Source organism: Pollicipes pollicipes, unplaced genomic scaffold, assembly GCF_011947565.3.
Source record: "Pollicipes pollicipes isolate AB1234 unplaced genomic scaffold, Ppol_2.1 Scaffold_1832;HRSCAF=2141_pilon_pilon_pilon, whole genome shotgun sequence".
In the NCBI taxonomy this organism is placed as follows: Eukaryota; Metazoa; Arthropoda; class Thecostraca; order Pollicipedomorpha; family Pollicipedidae; genus Pollicipes; species Pollicipes pollicipes.
This window is the reverse complement of record NW_023596004.1, coordinates 53212-72000: the sequence shown is the minus strand read 5'-3', so window position 1 is coordinate 72000 and position 18789 is coordinate 53212. Positions and strand designations below refer to the sequence as shown.

Here is an 18789-nt window from a genome sequence, read left to right as displayed (position 1 = left end):
CACGTGCGTGTGTGGGCCGCTGGCGGTGATGATGCGCCACTACCCCCCCCCCCCCCCCCCTCCCTCCTAGTCCGCTGCACGTAGCCTCAGCAGGGGAGGACTCCGGCGGCTGCAGAGAGTGCTGCGCTCAGGCGACGCCGGCCGGCCGGCGAGCGCGTGCCGTGCGCCGCGCCGGGGGAGGCGGCCCCGGCCTCTGCAGCGCTCCGAGGCGAGGCGTCCGGGCCTGGCTGGGACGCGCCGGCGGCGGCGGTGATGGGCTCGGCGTCGGCGCGCTCTCCCGCCGCGGCCTCCGTCAGGCTCCTGTCCGGCCCTCCGAGCCGCCGCCCGCGCCGTCCGGCTCCGCCGCCTCCGACAGTCCGCCGAGCTCTCCAGTCGTCGAACACCGACGCCGATCCGCTCCGGGCCGCGGCTGGAGTCGGCGACTGCGACTCTGCAGCGGCCCGATCTCTCGGCTGGAGCGGTGTCGAGGTGTCGGGAGCCCTCAGCTGGGCCGTAGTATACAGTCTGTCGGCGGATGGGCTGCCCGGTCGGGCTCCCCGTCTCAGAGTGTCGGCGGCGGCGTCTGCCGCTGCCGGGGTATCCAGTCTGTCGGCGGATGAGCTGCCCGGTCCCTATCTCAGACTGGCGGCGGCGGCGTCTGCCGCTGCTGGGGTATCCAGTCTGTCGGCGGATGAGCTGCCCGGTCCCTATCTCAGACTGGCGGCGGCGGCGTCTGCCGCTGCTGGGGTATCCAGTCTGTCGGCGGATGAGCTGCCCGGTCCCTATCTCAGACTGGCGGCGGCGGTGTCTGCCGCGGCCGTCAGCCGGCGCTCCTCCGCCTGGTCGACGGCCGCCGGGACGGCTCGCCGCCGCCGCTCGCTGCCGCAGTCCGTCTCTCGGGCCGGACCCTCCGGTCCGAGTCTGCAGGTCGCTCTCCCCGCACGGGCGGTCGGGCCGCCTGCACTGAAGCCATTGTCCGGTCACGGTATTCAAGCTCCGCGCCGGCCCGCGGCGGTCACCGGCCGAACGGGTCGGGGTGCATTTTACGAGCCCCGGCAGTCGTTTTTTCCTGGTATCGACTCGGCCTCGCTCCCCGCTGTCGCATGCGGACGGGCCACTCGGGGCGTCGTCCGGCCGGCCGCCGGCTCTTCCCATCACTTCTCTCTCTCTCTCTCCTGCTTGGCCGTCCGCTCCGTTCCCTGCAGTCGGCTCGCTGCGGGCGCCTGTCTGATCGCCGTCGCATAGCTGGCCGAGCAAAAACCGGCCGGCTGCGCCGCCGGCTCCTCCATACCGGTGCCGGCAAAAACGCGGCGTTGCTGGCGCGTCCCGGCCAGCTCTGCGGCTGGGAAGAACGGGTCGGCCGCCGCTCCAGGAATCAGGAGCCGTTCATATGTAGATCGGTGACGGGTGCAGGTCGCGCGGGCCCGAGCCGCTCGGCCCGGCGCGGCACGGCCGCGGCACGCCGCATTAGCATCGTAATGGCAGCGCGCCGCTTTCAGGCCGGCTCTGCCGAGGCGGTGATTGGTGTCATTTAGCAGTCCATGCATACGCTGGGAGGGTGACGCCGACCGGGAGAGCGGCGTGCGGCCGCCGCGCGCCGATCGGCCGGCGTTCCGGCCGACCGCGCCGTTCCGGGGTCATCGCGCAGCGCGGCAGGTGGCGGCGGCCTGGCCACGAGCGCCGGCGCCCGAGCACGGCGGCCGGCCGCGCGCCAGTGGACTGGCCGTCGCCGCCGGCCGGACCCCGTCGTCAGTGGAGCGAGGAGGTATTCAGATCGCGCTGGCCGGCCGAGCGGATGGCGACGGAGGGCGTCGGCTGGTGGCGGTGGCCGGGCCCGGGCCGCCGCGCTGAGCCGCCTCTTCCGCAGTCCGCGCTGAGCGACGGTTATGCACACAGCCGGGCGCGCGGCGCGCGGCCGCCGCTGGGAGGCGGGCGGGCCAGGTGACGCTCGCGCCAGGCCGGCCGAGCGTGGCCGGCTCTAGCCAGTGGTCACTGGCCCGGAAGACGGAGCCGGCCGCCAGGAGTGCGGTCAGCGGTCTGGCGCCTGCCAGGAGAGCGGTGAGGCGGCGGACGGTCCGGGCGACCCGACAATGTCCTCGGGCTGCGGCGGGGGTCAGCGGCGCAGGGAAACGTGACCGCACCGGCCGCCTGCGGTGACATGTCGCGGCCAGCGGTCGCCGACCCGTGCGTTCACGGCTCACGCTTACCGGGTGGCCGGACACACGCACGCTGTCGTGGCAGGCTGCGATTACATCTGGGGATACTGCATCACAGCGACTGCGGTGTCGGCAGCAGGGTTGTGTAGGCGGCGGACGTCAGGGGGCTGGGGTCTGAGAACCACGTGCGTCGGCGGGCTTCCGCAGCGGCCGCGGCGGCTCCTCTCCCTCCGCCGTACAACTGACGTGCCGCCTGACGGACTGCGCGTCGTTGGCGGCGGCGTCGGCGCCGTCCGCCGACAGTTAGCGTCGCTTCGGAACGGCGCGCCGACGACAGGGCGAGGCGTCTGGCCAGGTGCGGCTCCCCACAGACCACGGGCCGGGCAGCGGCACGGCGCCGGCCCAGGGTGATGACCGGACGCGGGGGAGGAGGCAAACGCCCCGCCGACGGCGCGGAGAGCTGCCTGTCGCTGGTGGAGGTCATCAGGTGCTGGTCTGGGATCTCTGATGGAGCCCGCTCCGCCCGTCATCACCCCCTGTCGGTGTCCCGCTCCGCCCGTCATCAGCCCCCTGTCGTTGTGCCGCTCCGCCCGTCATCAGCCCCCTGTCGGTGTGCCGCTCCGCCCGTCGCTCCGCCCGTCATCAGGGCCAGGCTGGACCGGCGGCGTCGCTGATGGCCAGATCAGCGGACCGCCCGCCGGCCTCCAATGAGCCGCCCTGTGCACGCCTGATGGATCGGCGGTGTCCGGGCCCGACCGCGGGCCGGCCGAGGGCGGCGGCCGCTCGGCCGGACGGGCCCGGTGCGGCGCCCAGCCCGCCCTGGCAGCCCGCCCGTCCCTCCCTGAGGTTCACAGGCTGAAGCCGATGGAGCGGAGTGGGCGGCGAAGCGGGGCCGCCCGCCTCTGTAGGGCGGGGTGGCCGAGGAGGCCTGCTCTCTGTCTCGGACATTGCTGATCCGGGCATTGGTGCGGAGTTTTTTTTTTTAGCTAGAGCGAGTCCTGCGTAGGCGGCTCAGGACGCGATAATGAGCTGTTCCGTGTATTGGGTGAGGCAATGAGGCGGTCCTCGTGAGTCGAACAAGGCTGGGAACGGCGTCGTTTATCTCGTGGAGCCGCCGCCGCAGCTTAAGCGAAGACCGGTATTTGTTGGTGCGTTATTCTTCCGCGTTATGGTTCGATGGGGAACCGGCGGACTCTCTATGCTGTCAGGCGCTGTTTCGAGCGGTCGAGCCGAGGCTCCATGTTTTACTCAGAGCAGAGGTGACGGACAGATCAAGGCTGGTGGGTGAATGGGAAAGGCCCGAGCCTTCAGAAAAACGTCGGCCGGTGTCGGATTGTGGCGATGGCGGTTCGATTGGAGCCCTGTTATGGCTCTGTAAATGGAGGCTAGTTCCCGTGAAGGGGACTCAGTTTTTCAAATAAGCTGTGCTGCGGACCGAATCAGGTGGCTCTTGTCTGTCAGCTGGTGCGGAAATCGTGACGTCTCCAAAGGCGCCCGTGCTGTTGGACTCGGAGCTGAGCGCCGTAGAGCTCGGAGCGTGCCGGTCGAAGGAGGAACCGCTTCCTTGTCGTCCTCTCGTCCCCGCTCCACACGCCAGCGGGCTCACGCTCCCGCCGGTGGCGCCGACTTCGCCAGAGTCGGACGGCGGCGGTACGAGAGGACACGCCTCCGGCTCCGGCCGCCGGTGCCGGAGGCGTGCCCTGCCAACAGCCCGTGCTGCGGGCCCGCGCCGGCTGCGCGGCCGTCCGCGGTGCCGGCCGGCGGTCCGTGACGGCTCCGACCGGCTGGGTCGGCTCCCGGAGGAGGCGGCCGGTCAGCTCCCGTCGTAGCTGGTCCTGATGGAAACTGACCTGGTCCGGTGTGGCGGGCCTCCGCCCCGCCGCATCTTACCCAACCGCCCGACCTGATGTCCTACGCTTCCTACACATCTGGTAGTGTCGCTCGTCTCATGCGCGCCCGACCCGACGTACCGCGCCGCCGGCCCCCGGGCTCTGTTGTGCCACTGACCCCCTCCGACGATGAGACGACGAACGGGGTCGGGCCGTCTGCTCTCACGCGTCTCCGGCCGGCGGACGCCGCCCGGCCGGTCGGGCCGCGTCGTGCGCGCCGCGCTCAAGTGGCCATTGTGCGCGGAGTCGGCCCCCGCCCGTGACTGAAGCGCTGCCCGGCGTGTGAAGCGGGCCGGTCGCCGCTGTCGGCGCGAGAGCCGTGAAATCGGCCCTCAGTGAGCCGACCGGCCCGCGTGACGGGAGCGCCGCTCTGGGCGGTTTCAGACGAGCTGTCCGCCGCCGGCCGGTCCGCGTACGGGAGCGCCATTCTGGGCGGTGTCGGACGGGCCGTCCCCGCTCTGGGCGCGCCATGGTTTGCTGCGGCGGCGGCGTGGCGCCGGGGCTGTTGTGTGACTGACCGCGTCTCTCCGTGTTGCAGTGAGGAGCGCGTGATCGAGGAGCGTGGCGTCGGGGCTGTTGTGTGACCGACCGTGTCTCTCCGTGTTGCAGTGAGGAGCGCGTGATCGAGGAGTACCGTCTGCTGACCGGCACGGCCCGCGGCACCGCCATCGTCACGTGAGTCCCGGCCGCCGCCAGAGGCGTGTGACGCTGTGACGCGCCGACGCGGCGGGGGGCGCCGCGCCGCCGCCCCGGCCGGCCGGCTCGCAGCTGACTCGCACCACGCCGGCTTTGGTGTGCGGACGCGCGTGAAAATGGCTGGGCGCTGAGCGGGTGTGAGGTGCGCTGGCCGATTGTGGCGTCTGGCGGGGCGTCGACGGCCTCGCCAGAGCCGCAGAGCGCCCGCCGGGTCGGCTCCAGCTCCGGCCCGCCCCGGCGCGGCAGCTGGCGGCCGGCCGTGCCCAGTGTCTGACAGTGCGAAGTGACTATCGGCGGTGGCGAGTCTCGGTGCGAGCTGTTGTACCATCACTGGCATTGCCGATCAGCCTGGTCGGGCGTCAGTTCTATTGACCTCCGGTCTGATGTCAGTTCTTGTCTTAGTTCTGGCGCGAGAATGTCAGGGACGTTAGCGCTGCTCGTAGCTCACGCTGCCTGTCTGACATGCGTTGCGCTTTTTGCAGCGTGACCGACCCTTTCCCCGGCGGGTTTTTCGGGTGTACCGGGCAGGTCGGTGTTTTTATCCGGTGCCGTATCTGGCCATCTTGGCATCCCGGATTCTGCGGCTCGCAGCGTTGGGCCGCGCCTCTCAGTGATGATCGCCGGCGTCGCTGCGGGCCGCGCTGGGTGTGAAATGACTTTAATAGTGGGTGCGCCCTTGAACCTTCGTCGCCGCCGTCATCATGCTCGGCTGCGCGGAAGCATTCGTGGCCGGCGCGGCCTTCTGCTTCGGCGGCCGGGCAGGCAGGCCGCCGGCGCGCGCGGCCGGCGCCTCTCGGCGGCGCAGAGGCACTCTCCCGTGCACTGCTCTGCGGATCGGCCTGCTGTGCCCTGGACCGCACGTGCGGTTGGAGGTCCGGTACCGCGCCATAAAGCCGCCGAGCTTGTCGGTAAAGAAAGGCGTCGTGAGCTGCCGTTTTGTTCCCGCTTTTTTGACCGTCACTTAAGTGGGCGGCTTGTGGGAGGGCCTGCAGTCAGACCCGACAGACCTGGCAGGCCCGGCAAGACCCGGCAGGCCTGGTCTGACAAGAAGCTGGGCGGGTCTGCGGTGGCCGCTGGGCCAACACAGTCGTCTGAGTCGACGTCGTGTGGTGTTCACTGCTCCAGGAGACGCGCCAGGGGTCAGAGCGCCACTTGCAGCAGATTCAGTGCGCTCGCCGACCGCAAATTCGCCGCGGCTTTCAGTTTTCATAGTCGTCTTGGGAGATGGTCTGGTTATTTTCATCATCTCATAGGCTCTAGCTACGTCGACGAAGAGGATTGTGTGGTGTGCTTCTGGGAAATCCGCTTGGTTGTCGTCAGCCCGCTTAAAAACGAAGTAGTTGATGCGTGTCGAACATATGCCTATTTATTACGGTCTGTCGAGCTGCATTTGGCTCTGCACCAAACCCTGGATCCTCCCTCTTTGTCCGTTGGATTTCGGACGCCTGCGGCATCACCATCGGATTTGCTTCGCTTGCGGCTTCACGGTCGTTGCATAGCTGTGATGCCATGGTGCCGTGGCTGTGGCGATGCCTTCTCCGCCACGTCTGCGTCCGTCCGGGCCGCCGGCTCCACGGAGCACCCGTGAACACACGCGGGCCGGCCGGGCGCGGTCTCCGTGCGCCGCTGGTCAAGCAGGGCGTGCCGACCTGGGCCGCCGTGCTGACCGGGCGCTGCTCACCTCGAGCCGGCGTCGATAGCAGACGGGGTGTCCGATGTGCGGCCCCGGCTCGGCGCCTGGTGGTCTCAGGTTCGGCGTCAGACCGGGCGGTGCCGGCGTTGGTGTCTGGCGACCTGACGTCAGATGACCTGGCCGACCTAGCCGACCGTTTGACTCGCCCCGCAGCGCCCGTCCGTCCTCTGCGCGAGCTGACCGAGCCGTCCCGGCCGCGGCCGCTGGTGATCGGGTACTGAGTCGAGCCCGTCCGTGCTATGCGCGAGCTGACCGTGCCGTCCCGGCCGCCGCCGCCGCCGCCGCCGCCGGTGATCGGGTACCGGGCCGAGCCCGCTGCCGCCGCCGCCAGCCGGCACGCGACGGCCGATTAGCGTAGCCGAGCTCGATAGCCGCGGCCTCCAGCCGCGGTGGCAATGACCTCGCCGCACGCGCGCGCCAGCCGCGGCCGTGACCGGTCGGGCGGCCGTCGGCTCCCCGGGAACAGCGGCCGTCGGCTCCCCGGGAACAGCGGCCGTCGGCGCCCCGGGAACATCGGCCGTCGGCGCCCCGGGAACAGCGGTCGTCGGCGCCCCGGGAACAGCGGCCGTCGGCTCCCCGGGAACAGCGGCCGTCGGCGCCTCGGGAACAGCGGCCGTCGGCGCCCTGGGAACAGCGGCCGTCGGCTCCCCGGGAACAGCGACCGGCAGCCCCCCGGGGACAGCGGCCGTCGGCGCCCCGGGAACAGCGGCCGTCGGCTGCCCTGGAACAGCGCCCGTCGGCGCCCCGGGAACAGCGGCCGCCGGGTGCCGGCCGAGAGCACAGGACTGGGCCGAGTCACTGGGCGGGAGGCGATGCGGTGTAGAAGTTCACTGCAGGCGCACGAACGCCCGCCTACGCTGTCGGGCGTGCTGCAGTGCCGGTCCGGCAGCTCCTGGTCCCGGCTGGTCCCTGGTCCGGCGGGAACCGGCCCCGCGGCCGTCTCGGTACGGGGTCGTCGCGTTTTGGGCCGCACTTCGCACGCGATGCGCCGGCGTCTCCGAGACCGCCGCCACCTCTCCCCACCGCCGGCCCGCGGCACACCGCTCCATGTCGGAGAGTGGACGGTGCACGACCGAGATGTGCGAGGCCGCCGTGCCGGAGACTGTACGGACAGGTCCCGCCGGTATGTGTGCGCGGGGGCGGGTGAGGCATATTTGGTGTGACTCACAGGCAAGTGTAGCCACCGTACGTGGTTGCGGGCTGTGCGCCTCGCTCCCCTCGTACCGCCGGATCTGATCTCGGCCCCGCCGCGCGCGCCAGACGGCCCGCGGCCGCCATCAGTGCGGCGGTCGCTCCTCGGGAAACTGCGGCGACGGACATTTCCGCCGGGCTAGCGTACGCTAGCCGACGGGACCTCATCTGAGCGTCGCTCGGAGATGGCTGCAGCGCCCGTCCGACCGTGCCGTGTGTGGGCCGCCCGCCGGCCGACCGGACCGCCCGGCCGGCCAGTCCGGCGTCCCGGCCGGCCGACCGTTTCTGCGTGAAAACCGGTTTTGTGTGGCGGGCGGCGGCGCTGCAGCGGCAGGTCTCGACGGCGGCGGCGGCGGCGGCCGGGCGGAGAAGCTGCCCGGCGCCCGCCGTGTCGCGCCGCCCGGTACAGACTGTGACTCAGAGCGATGGGAGAGCTGCTCACGTGGACTAGATAGAGACCACTCCGCTATCGTGACACCTTCTCCGCACACGTGGTGCCTGTCGGCCGGGAGGGCGGGGGGTGGGCGGGATCCCGCGCGCCGTCTGCTCAGGTGGGCGCGGCTGGCGTGGCCGCAGCTGGGCGCCGGCCGCCGCGCCGCGCGTGACGCGGCTCGACGTCAGCGTCGTTCCGCCGCTGGCGGCCGCGGTTGACAGCCCGCTCCGGCCGCCAGGTACCTGAGTCAGGCCGAGCGACTGCCCACCTACGGCGTGCACTTCTACCGCGTCACCGACAAGAGCTGCAACAACGCCTGGTGGCTGGGCATCTCGACGCTGGGCATCGCGCAGTACGACATCGCCGACCGCGGCAAGTCGCGCCGGGTGAGTGGACGCGCGACCGTGGCGCGCGACCGACCGGAGTGGACGCGTGACCGTGGCGTGGTGACGACCCGGTCGGCAGGCAGCCGAGGCAGGCGCCGCTGCCGCCGCCGCCTGCGTGAGTTCTTATCGTAGTGATTATCGTCTGGGTATCGTCCGTTAGCGCGATATGACCAGCGAAATAGGCTCCGCGTGAGGTTTGAAATTAAAAGGGGAAATTTAGTAGCTAAAGCCTCCTTAATCACGCCTCACATATACTCATTTATTTGCTGGTTCTCACGCGCTGGGAAGGATGTGAACGATTCTCAGGCGCTGCTGGAGTGAAACTTTCCTCGGGGCCCAGACTGACACGGTGGAGCCGTTTTCCCACATGCTGCACGTGATCTAAGGTGCGTGACTGCAGACCTGGCTGTCCACGAGATGACCGGGAGCCACCGGAGCAGCTCATCGCAGCCTACGAGACCACGTCCGCCGCCCGCTGTCGTCCCGGCTCTTTCATCCCCGTGTTGTGTTTTCACAGCTGTTCCAGTGGAAGCAGTTGGAGAACGTCACGTTTCGTGACGGGCGCTTTTCGATCGAAGTAGACGAGCCCAAAAAGTAAGTCTCGCTCGCCGGGGGCCGTGCACGCGTCTGCTGTTGCTGGCTGCTTTCGGGCTGTGGAGTATGCGCAGCTTAGCCCGTGTGTGCGCGTGTGTGTGTGGGTGTGAGCGTGTGTGTGTGGGTGTGGGTGGGTGTGATCGCACGCGCTTTCTGTTCGGCTGATTGTTGTCAGTAGCGCAGATCGCGAAACGACCCTGCGTGTTGCGGTTCTGCTCACGGCAGCGGGATCCCGTGCAGTGTGTAGTACACTGTGGATATGTTTGCGTGCTGGTCTGTGCATGCTTTCGGTGTAAAGTATGCTGTAAATTGGAATCAAGGGTAGAGTTGGTCCGCCGTCGCCGCCATGCGTTACGTCAAAACATCGCCGTGAGGAAATATTGCTGCGGTTTTGTTCAAACATAAAAGATAAGGTTCGCCCTCCCCCCCCCCCCATACACACACACATACGGACAGTAGGCTGTAGTCGGGCGGCGCTCGTGTCTGGGTCAATGAGGCCGGAAATACGCTCCCAATGCGGCCATTGATGCCGTCAGCGTGCCCATGGCGGCGCTGTCAGCGGCGTGGCCGGGTCCGGCCGGCCGCCGTTCCCGCCCTGAGCCTCGCTGACCCGTCGCCAGTGGCGCTGTCCCCCGCCCGGCTGTATAGACGAGACGGGCAGCCGGCGTCTGGCCGGTGAGGGATGCCCCGCCACGCACGCTTAATGGAGCGCTAGCGGCAAGGGAGCTTGCCCCCCCCCCCCCCCCCACACACACACAGGCCATAGAATTGGTCAGGAATGGAAGCCGGCCCACTCATAGTGTGTATCGGGAGCAAAAGGCGCGATGGTACCGAAATGTGCCAGTGAAACTTCGAAAAAATACCAACATAAGCTAGAAATGACATTTAGCCTTTTCATGAATGAGATACCAGTATGCTGAAAGGAGCATTAGACGGGGAGCTGGAAATCAGCTGTGAGCCGTCATTTGCCACGCAAGATCTTGGGCTTTCTCACAGTGCTCTCTCATGTGAAAGTTCACTTTTTACTCCCGGAAATCACCGCCCCACTTCACAAGCAACAGCGCTGCTGCACACAAACACACCCACAGCCTGAGCAGGCGGCGGCACCATGCGTTCACCCTCCCACCCTGCCAGGCTGGTAGGGAGACGGCCGCCGACCGGCCCCGCTGTCCGTCCCGTGTGCCGTGTGGTGGCTCCGCGCACGCTGGCATGGCAGAGCCGCGCCGCCGCCGCCGCCCCCGCCGGCCGTCGCTAATGCATGCCGCCGGCCGGGTCGTCCCACAGAGTGGTGCATGCGCTGAGCAGCTTCAACGTGTACGAGGACGCCATCGGCAACGACACGTCTGGAGACGACCTGGTCACGGCCATCTCCGACCCCTGCACCCAGTGAGTGAGCGCTGTCTGTGCACCCAGCGAGTCGCCGGACCGCGCCCAGTGAACCGCCCCTGCACCCAGTGGGCGACCCCACCGCTCAATGGCCTCCACCTAGCTGTGACACCTGACCGCCCTGTCGGGATCCAGTGAATGACACCCCACCCTCACACCCTGCACCGTGTGGGAGGCGTCACCTACGCTGCATCCAGACCTCCCTCCCTCCTCCAGTGGAAAGCGCTGTCACGCCCATGCGCCCAGTGAGTGACATAAGCATTCCTCGGCCCGGTGGCCAATGGCGTATGTCCGGATCTCCCTGGTACCGCCGAGAGCTGACGTTCACGCCACGCCACGCTCGGGGACTTGCGGACCAAATGGGTGACGTTAGCTCTTCTCGGACCTCGTTGCCCAATGACCCAGTGGGGCTGCTGTACGCAGAACATGACGCACTGTGTCTGGTCTGGTCTGTGTCTGGTCTGGGCCGTGGGCGGCCTGCTGGTGGCGCTGCCGGCGGCCCGAGGCACGCTGCGAGGATCGGCTCGGGCCGCGCCTCGGCGTGTGTCCGCGCCACCGCGCAGGGATTGAAGGCTGGCCGCAAGCTTTCGTCTCTCGGAACTGGAATTGCTCGGCGATAGCGAGAGCACTCGCAGTAGGCCCTGGGGAGCACGAGCGGCGCCGGTCAGCCTGCATGATATCAAACAACTCCAGCTGTACACTCGAGCTGGTTTTCCCGTACGCGGGTGACGGGTCATGTCCATGCACAGCAAGCGTCGCGTGCCTGCTCCCATTCCTCTGGCGTTGTCTGTTGAGCGGGGGCTTAGACCTTGAGATCAGTTTGCGGTGGCGTGGGCGTGAGTGCGGCCGGCCTGACCGCGTCCGCGCGTCGGTGCTGGTGACGTCGGCAGAGCCCGTCATCGGCCGCTGACGCTCCGCCCGCGGCCGCGCCTCGGGCCGTCGCAGCGGACCTGTTGTCGTAATCAGTGCTGATTGTGCCGCGCTCGACTGTGATCGAGCTGATCTCGCCCGCCGGCCGAGAGCTGTTATCTCATGATGTCACGGCGGGTGATAACGTGCCGCCAGCACAGCCCGCCGCCAGTGGGGAGGGCAGGGCTATTTTGCAGCGCCGCGTCCGGTCTCCGCCACATCCTCTCAGTCCGTGTAGCCTCGAGCCATGACCTCACGTCCGCCGGCCTCACTGTCCGTGGTGTTCCCCTGTTGCGTCGTCGCCGCCACATCCTCTCAGTCCGTGTAGCCTCCTCGAGCCATGACCTCACGTCCGCCGGCCTCAATGTCCGTTGTGTTCCCCTGTTGCGCCGTCGCCGCCACGTCCTCTCCGCGAGCGCCGAGCCGAGCCGATAGTGCAGTCCTGTCCCGCGCGGCGACTGAGCTCAGCATTCCGCCCTCCCGCGCGCAGGGTGTCCGTGAGCCGCCGCACGCTCGGGCCGGGACACATCAGCGTCTACTCGTGGTTCGCCGCCTCCCAGACGGCATGCCGCAACATCTGGTTCACGGCCGTCTCGCAGCACCAGTTTCACGTCGAGGGCAAGAAGGAGTCCAGGGTGAGGCGCGCCGGCGCTCGGCGTTGTGTGCGTGGAGACTGGGGGCGCCGTTTGTTCCCAGACGTGGGCGTAACGCGCGTATGGGGAGGAGGGGACATTGGGCCGCAGCCGCAGTATGCTGTAAGGAGTCTTTCGGACTTCCAAAAAGACTCCCAAAATGACTCCCAAAATGTGCTATGTTGCCATGGACTTTGTTGTGGATTGAGGGTTTTTTCACGTGGGATTGATGCGTTGCATATACGTACTGCCGCCATGTCGCCATCCCCCACCCCTCCAGGGTAGCATGTTAAAGACTTGTCGACTTGTCGACGAGCTTGCCTGGTCTCATGTTGTACTGGCGTGCTGTCCGTCGGTGCCGGCGCGCCGCTGCAGCGCCGCCTCCGGCCGCGGCGCTCGGCGCTTGACGCCGATCAGGACGCCCTCTGACAGCGCGCGCCTCGTCCCCCGCAGTCGGGTCTGCAGGCGGCGCGCGCGCTCTCTGAGATCGCGCGCGACCTGAGCCGCTCGTCGGCGGCACTCTCGGCGGTCGGCAGCAGCTCGTCGCTGAGCAACAGCGGCTCCCTGCAGTCGCTGGCGGTGAGCAGCCTGACGGACGACTCGGAGCAGCAGGCCGCGCGCATGGAGATGTGCGCCGCGCTGCAGGCGCGCCGCGACGCGCTGGAGGCCAAGCTGGCCGAGCGGACGGCCGAGCTGCGGCTGCTCTGCCTCAAGGAGGCAGAGCTGACCGGCCAGCTGCCGGCCGAGCTGCCGCTGGTGCCCGGCGAGCCGCTGCCGCAAGTGCGCCGCCGCATGGGCACCGCCTTCACCCTGCCCGAGACGCTGCTCAACCGATTGCGCGGCAGCCAGGTACGGCACGCGCCGGCGCCGCTGGGGTCGGGCACCGCACGGGGCGCCGACATTGGGCGCCGCGGCTGGTGGGATCAGGGCATTCGTGTCATGCTCTGCCTGTTTCTGAGGTGACTGGTCGCAGATTGTCAAGCTGCCTGCCTAGCCTGGTCAGCGCTCGAGTCCTTAGTGGTTGAGTTAGCTGTAAGCTGTCAGCAGTCTGTTGAGCTAGCGGCTGCTTCGGACCCGGCAACAGTTACGCGGTCTGAGCGGCTGACTGTTGGCGACTGTTTCTTGTCACGACGAACAGTGGCGACTGTCGAATCGTTGTCTCCGACGCCTCTAAGCGGGACAAAATGGCAGGACGGCGTTACGACCCGGCCGTTTGTATCCCGAGAGCCGACGCTGACCCGACTCGACCTGACCGCCAGGAGGAGCTGGTGTCGGCGCTGGAGCTCGATTACGAGATCCAGAGCAAGATCACCACGGCCGCGCTCAAGCTGGCCAACGACGCCACCATGAAGAAGGTGCGCAAGCAGCGCAAGCTCAGCTACCAGATGTCGGCGCAGAAGCTGCGCGAGATCGAGGCCAAGCTGAAGGCGGCGCGCGCCAAGCAGCTGCAGAAGCGGCAGAAGGCGCCGCGGCCCAGCAGCGACGGCGAGGGTGAGTCGGCGCCGCCGCCGCCGCTCGCGACGGTGGGACGTGCTCCCCGCCCACTGGTGACCGTCAGACCTTCTCCTGTCGGGTGGAGGCGGGCCGCCGACTCCGGACCGTGCCTGGGCGCCGTGGCGTCCTCTTCGCTTGTTAACGGCGGATGGCGGTGTCTGTGTTGCAATTTGTGTGCGTGGTGGGTCGCCTCCTGCGTCAGCGGCTCCCTGGAACGGAATGCTGGCGTGTCTTCTTGCGGTAGTCACTGTGGTAGGAACAGGAAGCTTGATACAGCGGCCTTTCCTGACCGGCCCCCGGGACAATTGCGTGGAGTAAACTGAGCATGCGTCATGACGCGGCGATACGTACGCCTTACTCACCGCGTACATTCCCGCTGACCGTGCTAAAAGTACACGGGAGCTGGCTGATAGCATGATTGCGCTGGTCAGCTCAACTATTCTGGCTATGCTATGGGTTTCCGTACTAAATTCGGCTATTCCTTGCAGACCTAGTTGTCCCAAGCTGTGTTGCAATGAACTCGATGAAAAGAAGTTTACGGTGCCCGCCTTAAGTCGCCTCTTAAGTCCACAGCGAACAAATTCCGTTTGTCTCGTCACCTTTGGCCAGCAGGCCTCAGTTTCCGGTAAACATGGTAGATAGGTGCATATTCTTGCCCTTCTGTGGTGTGCGTGTCGGCCGCAGTCTTTGGGTGGTGACCGTGTGCGTGTTCGCCGGAGCTGTAGCTGTCGGGTGGTGACCGTGTGTGTTGGCCGGAGCTGTCGGGTGGTGACCGTGTGTGTTGGCCGGAGCTGTCGGGTGGTGACCGTGGGTGGCCGGAGCTGTCGGGTGGTGACCGTGTGTGTTGGCCGGAGCTGTTGGGCGGTGACCGTGCGTGTTGGCCGTGTCCGCAGACCACCACAGCGACGAGGACGAGAGCTCGGTGGCCTCGGCTGAGGGGGTCAGCCTATCGCCGATGAACGGCGCGCTGCCGCCGCGGCCGCCGCGCTCGCCGGAGCGGCCCGGGCCGCGGCCCGCCCGCCGACACCCGGCCTACCTGGTGAGCGGCGCCCACCTGACCTGACCTGACCTGACCTGACATGACGAGCAGTGCTCCTCGGACCGAAACTGGGCTATGCGGGACGGAAAAGGACGCCAGGCCTCGTTATTTTGGGTGTTGTGTTTTGTCCACGGGCCGCAGTCGCAGATCACCGGGGAGAATATCAGCCAAGAGAGGACGACGAGCCGTGCGCGCGAGGGCGGCGCCCGTAACGCTGGTTCGGGTGCCGTCCGGGGCAGTGCCAGGTGACGAGGTCGACCGCCGTCGGAGCCACGTCGCTGACGCACGCTCTGCTTCAGGCGGAGCCGCTGGAGGGTCCGGCCAACAGGGCGCGGGCCCAGTCGGCGCCCGGCTCGCCCAAGAAGATGCCCAAGTCGCGCTCTGCTACGCTGCACGTGCCCTGCTCGCGGGAGCCGAGCCCGAACGCGCACGAGTGAGTGGCGACGGGCTGGGGATGGGGCTGGGGCCGCGCAGCGGCGCCCCGCCCCATGCTGTTATGATGAGGTGCCCTAGCCTGTGGTGATTTAGATGTGCCTGCACCTGCGGAGGTTTAGAGGAGTGTGGTGATTCACGTGGTGTTAGAATTGTTGGGGCGTTATCGGGGACCTTGTGCAGCTGTGAGCCGTTATCGCCGCGCTCTGCGCAGTGCGATGCTGACTGGCTTAAAGTGCTGCTGATAGCTAGACAGTGTTCGAGGCGATGTCGATGACGTACGCTGCAGGCAGGGGGCCAGCGCGTTGACGTTCGTGTTGATCTCTTCCAGTCTTAATGGCGGATACATCCCCAGCTCGGTGTACACGCGCTCTTCCTATCGGAGCAAGCAGTATCCGACCCTCAGTCAAAGAGGTGAGAGGTACACTCGTGGCAGCCAAATCGTGTTTTTTTTTTCACGGGCCCCGATGCGTTATCATCTGCCTGCCCTCGGGGATCCGTTGTTTTGTTGATAACGCCCACACCATGCTTCAGTGTTGATTTCTCGTGCCTGTCCTATATATGACACATCGCGTCAGCTGATTTACCAGGCTTATGATCATGTGACGCTCGGATGCCGTGGTGAACGTTTATCCCGGGCGGCGGTCGTGAAGGCCAGCCCATGACTGGCCGCGGCTCTCCTGCTGACTCCCGATGCTCGGCCTGCAGACACGCCGCCGCCGCCGCCGCCGCCGCGCGAGTACTGGTCGCCGGGTGGTATGTACAGCGTGCCGCAGCGGCGGACGGCGCCGGCCGCCGCCGCCGCCGCCACCGCCGCCCTGCCGTCGCCCATGCACCACCTGAGCGTGGACGAGCTGGACGGCAGCTTCGAGGCGGCGCCGGACGAGTCGGCGCGCTTCGGCAGCCTGGACCGGCGCCGCCACGTCTCGTCGGCCGGCCACCTGACGTTGGAGGCCCGCAGCATGGACCGGCTGGACGGCGGGCCGGCCGGCGCGCCGCCGGCTGCGTCCGGCGAGCCGCCGCGCTGGCCGCCGCCGCCGCAGCCCGCCGCGCTTCACTGACTCGCCGCTGAGCGCCGTCAGCGACGGCCTGCGTCCGGCGCACGCGCGCACCGGCAGCCTGCCGGCCGACTCGGCGGCGTTCGGGCGCCACCTGAGCGCCGCGTCGGCTGGCGACCACTCGCCGGACGCGGCGGCCGCGCGCCGCCGCCGCGAGAAGGCGTGGTACGAGACGTCGCTCGACTCGCCGGACGTGGCGCGGCGCGCGCGGGAGCGGCTGCCGCCGGCGCCGCTCGACGCGGTCGACGGGCCGCCGCGGCCGGCGCAGGCGCTACTGGACGTGTCGGTGACGCCGCTGGTGGCGCCGCCGCGGCCGCAGGTGCCCGTCACGCCGCTGGAGGCGCTGGCCACGCCTCGTCACCAGGGTCGGCAGCCGGCACCGGCGCCGCGGCCGCCCTCGCCGCCTCCGGCCGACGCCACGCCGTCGCCGGCTGCGGTGGCGGCCGAGTCGCCGCGCAACCAGACGCTGATCCAGCCGGGGACCTTCCAGCCGTACCGCGAGACAACCAAGCCGTTCGAGATGTCCGACTTCTACAAGTACAGCACCAAGTTCCGGCGCCAGAGCCAGGGCAGCGGCGGCGAGAGTCCCAGCTCGAGCGGCAGCGGGCGCAGCGTGCCGCCGTCGCCGCTCAGCGGCCAGCCGGGGGCGCCGCCGCCGGCGCACGGCTCGGCGGCCGGCTCGCGCCCCGTGCTGCCTTCTCCGCAGCGCGGCCTGTACCAGCCGCCGGCGCCGCAGCAGGCCTGCCAGCCGACCCGGCCGCCGCACGGACGACCACGGTGAGTGAGGCGCAGGGACGGACCCGACGCCGGAGTCATGGGGAGATTGTTGAAATGCACGGGGCGGAGAGAGGCGGGCAGGCTTGGCAGGTTACGGCGCTGAAGTGGCGGGGCTTAGTTCAAGCCTCTCTGAACTGCGGCAAAAACGGGAGCTTGGCGAATTGTGATCGGTGCTGTTGCCCGCGCCGTGTGGACCGATCAGTCGTGATAGGTGGCGCTGTGGGGCCGTGGAGGCCCGCTGTCAGCCAGCGCCGTGACGCCCACGTCTGTCGGCAGGGCCACACCGCCGCCGGGCACCGCCTCGCCCGGCCAGCCGGGTTCGCACAACTCCAGCTTCCAGCTACCAGCCGACTCGGTGGCCGACGCCTTCCACACGGAGATGCTGGCCTGGTACGAGGGCGGCCGGCCGGCCGAGGCGCCGCCGCCTCCGGCCGCCGCTCAGAGTCGTTCGGCGACGCTGGTCTGAGCCCGCTGTGATATCCGCCCCCCCCCCCCCCCCCTGCCGCTCCCTGCCGGCATGCCGCGGCCGGCCGCTGTACAGACTGACGTTGTGATACGCATTTTATATTACGAGTACAAACGTTATTTTACTAATGGGATCATTGCATGACAAGTATTAGCGTTCACGATGTTGTACATATGTGCATTACAGCTGTTGCTCATTTTCAGGAAATACAATATTTCTGAAGCGCGCGTCGTTTATTTGTGGATGGAGCACACTTCTGGCAATATGATCAGGTGGAAGGCATCCGCTGGCCGTGTATGGCAACACCTTACCGACGTATTATCGAAGAGTGAACTTTCGCAACAACATTCTGTTCCGCATATACTGATGGCAACGCACAGGACCCTTCCACATAGCATTCCACAAAGCACGCAAGCAGCGGGTGCCGCCAGGACAGGACATCATTCCACACACCGCGACTGGCTCGGGCCGTTCGACAGGACATTCTTCCACGCCGCGACTGCCTTTGGTCGTTCATCACATTCGGAATACGCTGAAGACGCGACGACAAAGTGACATGCGACAAATACAAAACCCTGGAGATGTGAAAATGCGAAAGCGTAACAGATTAGGGAAGTATAACGCCAGTGTATTTCTGAAGTGTGGGTAGATTAAGCCACCAGGAATGTTGTGATGGGCGTCTTCAGTGGATCATACTGGCTTCGTCGTCTACTGATGCTCAGTCACTTCTTCATTGGAACTGTGTTGGTGAAATCGCACACATAGCATGGCTGACAGTTGTGATCCGCGAAATGCCGTTCGTTTCGCCAATGGCTGGTCACGCATTTTGGTCATATTTAAGGGCTGCGAGTGCACTGAGTTCATAAGCGAGTAACAAGAGAATATCCGACGATGACCCCGAAAAACGGTTTGTTCTTGTTTTAAAGAGCCGAAAAAGACGGCCCACCTCCGACACGATCTTTGATGGTACTCAGTCATGTGTAATAATGCACTTACACTCATTCTTGTTTGACTGATTCCCAAAATGGGGCTCCATGGCACGCTTGATGATACGGGCTTATTCAAAAGGCCTCCGTTTACGCGCGCCTGCCGACATCAGATACTAACCTGCAAGGCCGCGAATGACAAACCAATCTAGCTCAAACCGAGCATCCACTTAAGGGTCCGCTAAGACTTAGCCGACTGGGTCTGCGGCTGAGGATGTGCCATTAAGTACATACGGCCAGTGCACACATTATGTGGAGGACGAAACCGCACTTATGTAAGGTAGGCGCAATAATAACGGGCTCTATTCACCCCCGGTTCGCGTACAACGGGGTAGATACAACAATGTCGGGCTATATTCGCCCCGGTTCGTGCATAACGAAAATGTGTTACTGCACGCATGCACGAGGAACGGCTACTTTTGGCGCTGTGCTAAGCGCGGTTAATGACATGCTGCACGCACACTCACAGCCAAGTTGGCACATTTCTGAGAAAATTAAGCCCCTATTCACGGAGCGTGCAGCTCCGCACTGCGAGCTAGCACACCGGGAGCACAGCACCGCTGCGAGGGGCGCCCTGGCCAGCCGAGGCGCGC

The 18789-nt window shown here is 67.0% G+C and overlaps 1 protein-coding gene across 1 annotated transcript in view; it reads left to right on the top strand.

Moving 5' to 3' along the window:
• The window catches only part of LOC119096048 (FERM domain-containing protein 4A), a 63217-nt gene that overhangs the window by 44166 nt on the left and 262 nt on the right, over window positions 1-18789 (top strand). The window contains exons 8-20 of the mRNA XM_037218913.1: window positions 4634-4699; window positions 8276-8423; window positions 8941-9017; window positions 10302-10403; window positions 11803-11947; window positions 12398-12793; window positions 13204-13435; window positions 14332-14477; window positions 14777-14910; window positions 15241-15323; window positions 15618-15895; window positions 16332-16606; window positions 17021-17159. Of these exons, the coding sequence (XP_037074808.1) occupies window positions 4634-4699; window positions 8276-8423; window positions 8941-9017; window positions 10302-10403; window positions 11803-11947; window positions 12398-12793; window positions 13204-13435; window positions 14332-14477; window positions 14777-14910; window positions 15241-15323; window positions 15618-15895; window positions 16332-16606; window positions 17021-17159 (2221 nt within the window). The remainder of the gene's footprint in view (window positions 1-4633; window positions 4700-8275; window positions 8424-8940; window positions 9018-10301; window positions 10404-11802; window positions 11948-12397; window positions 12794-13203; window positions 13436-14331; window positions 14478-14776; window positions 14911-15240; window positions 15324-15617; window positions 15896-16331; window positions 16607-17020; window positions 17160-18789) is intronic.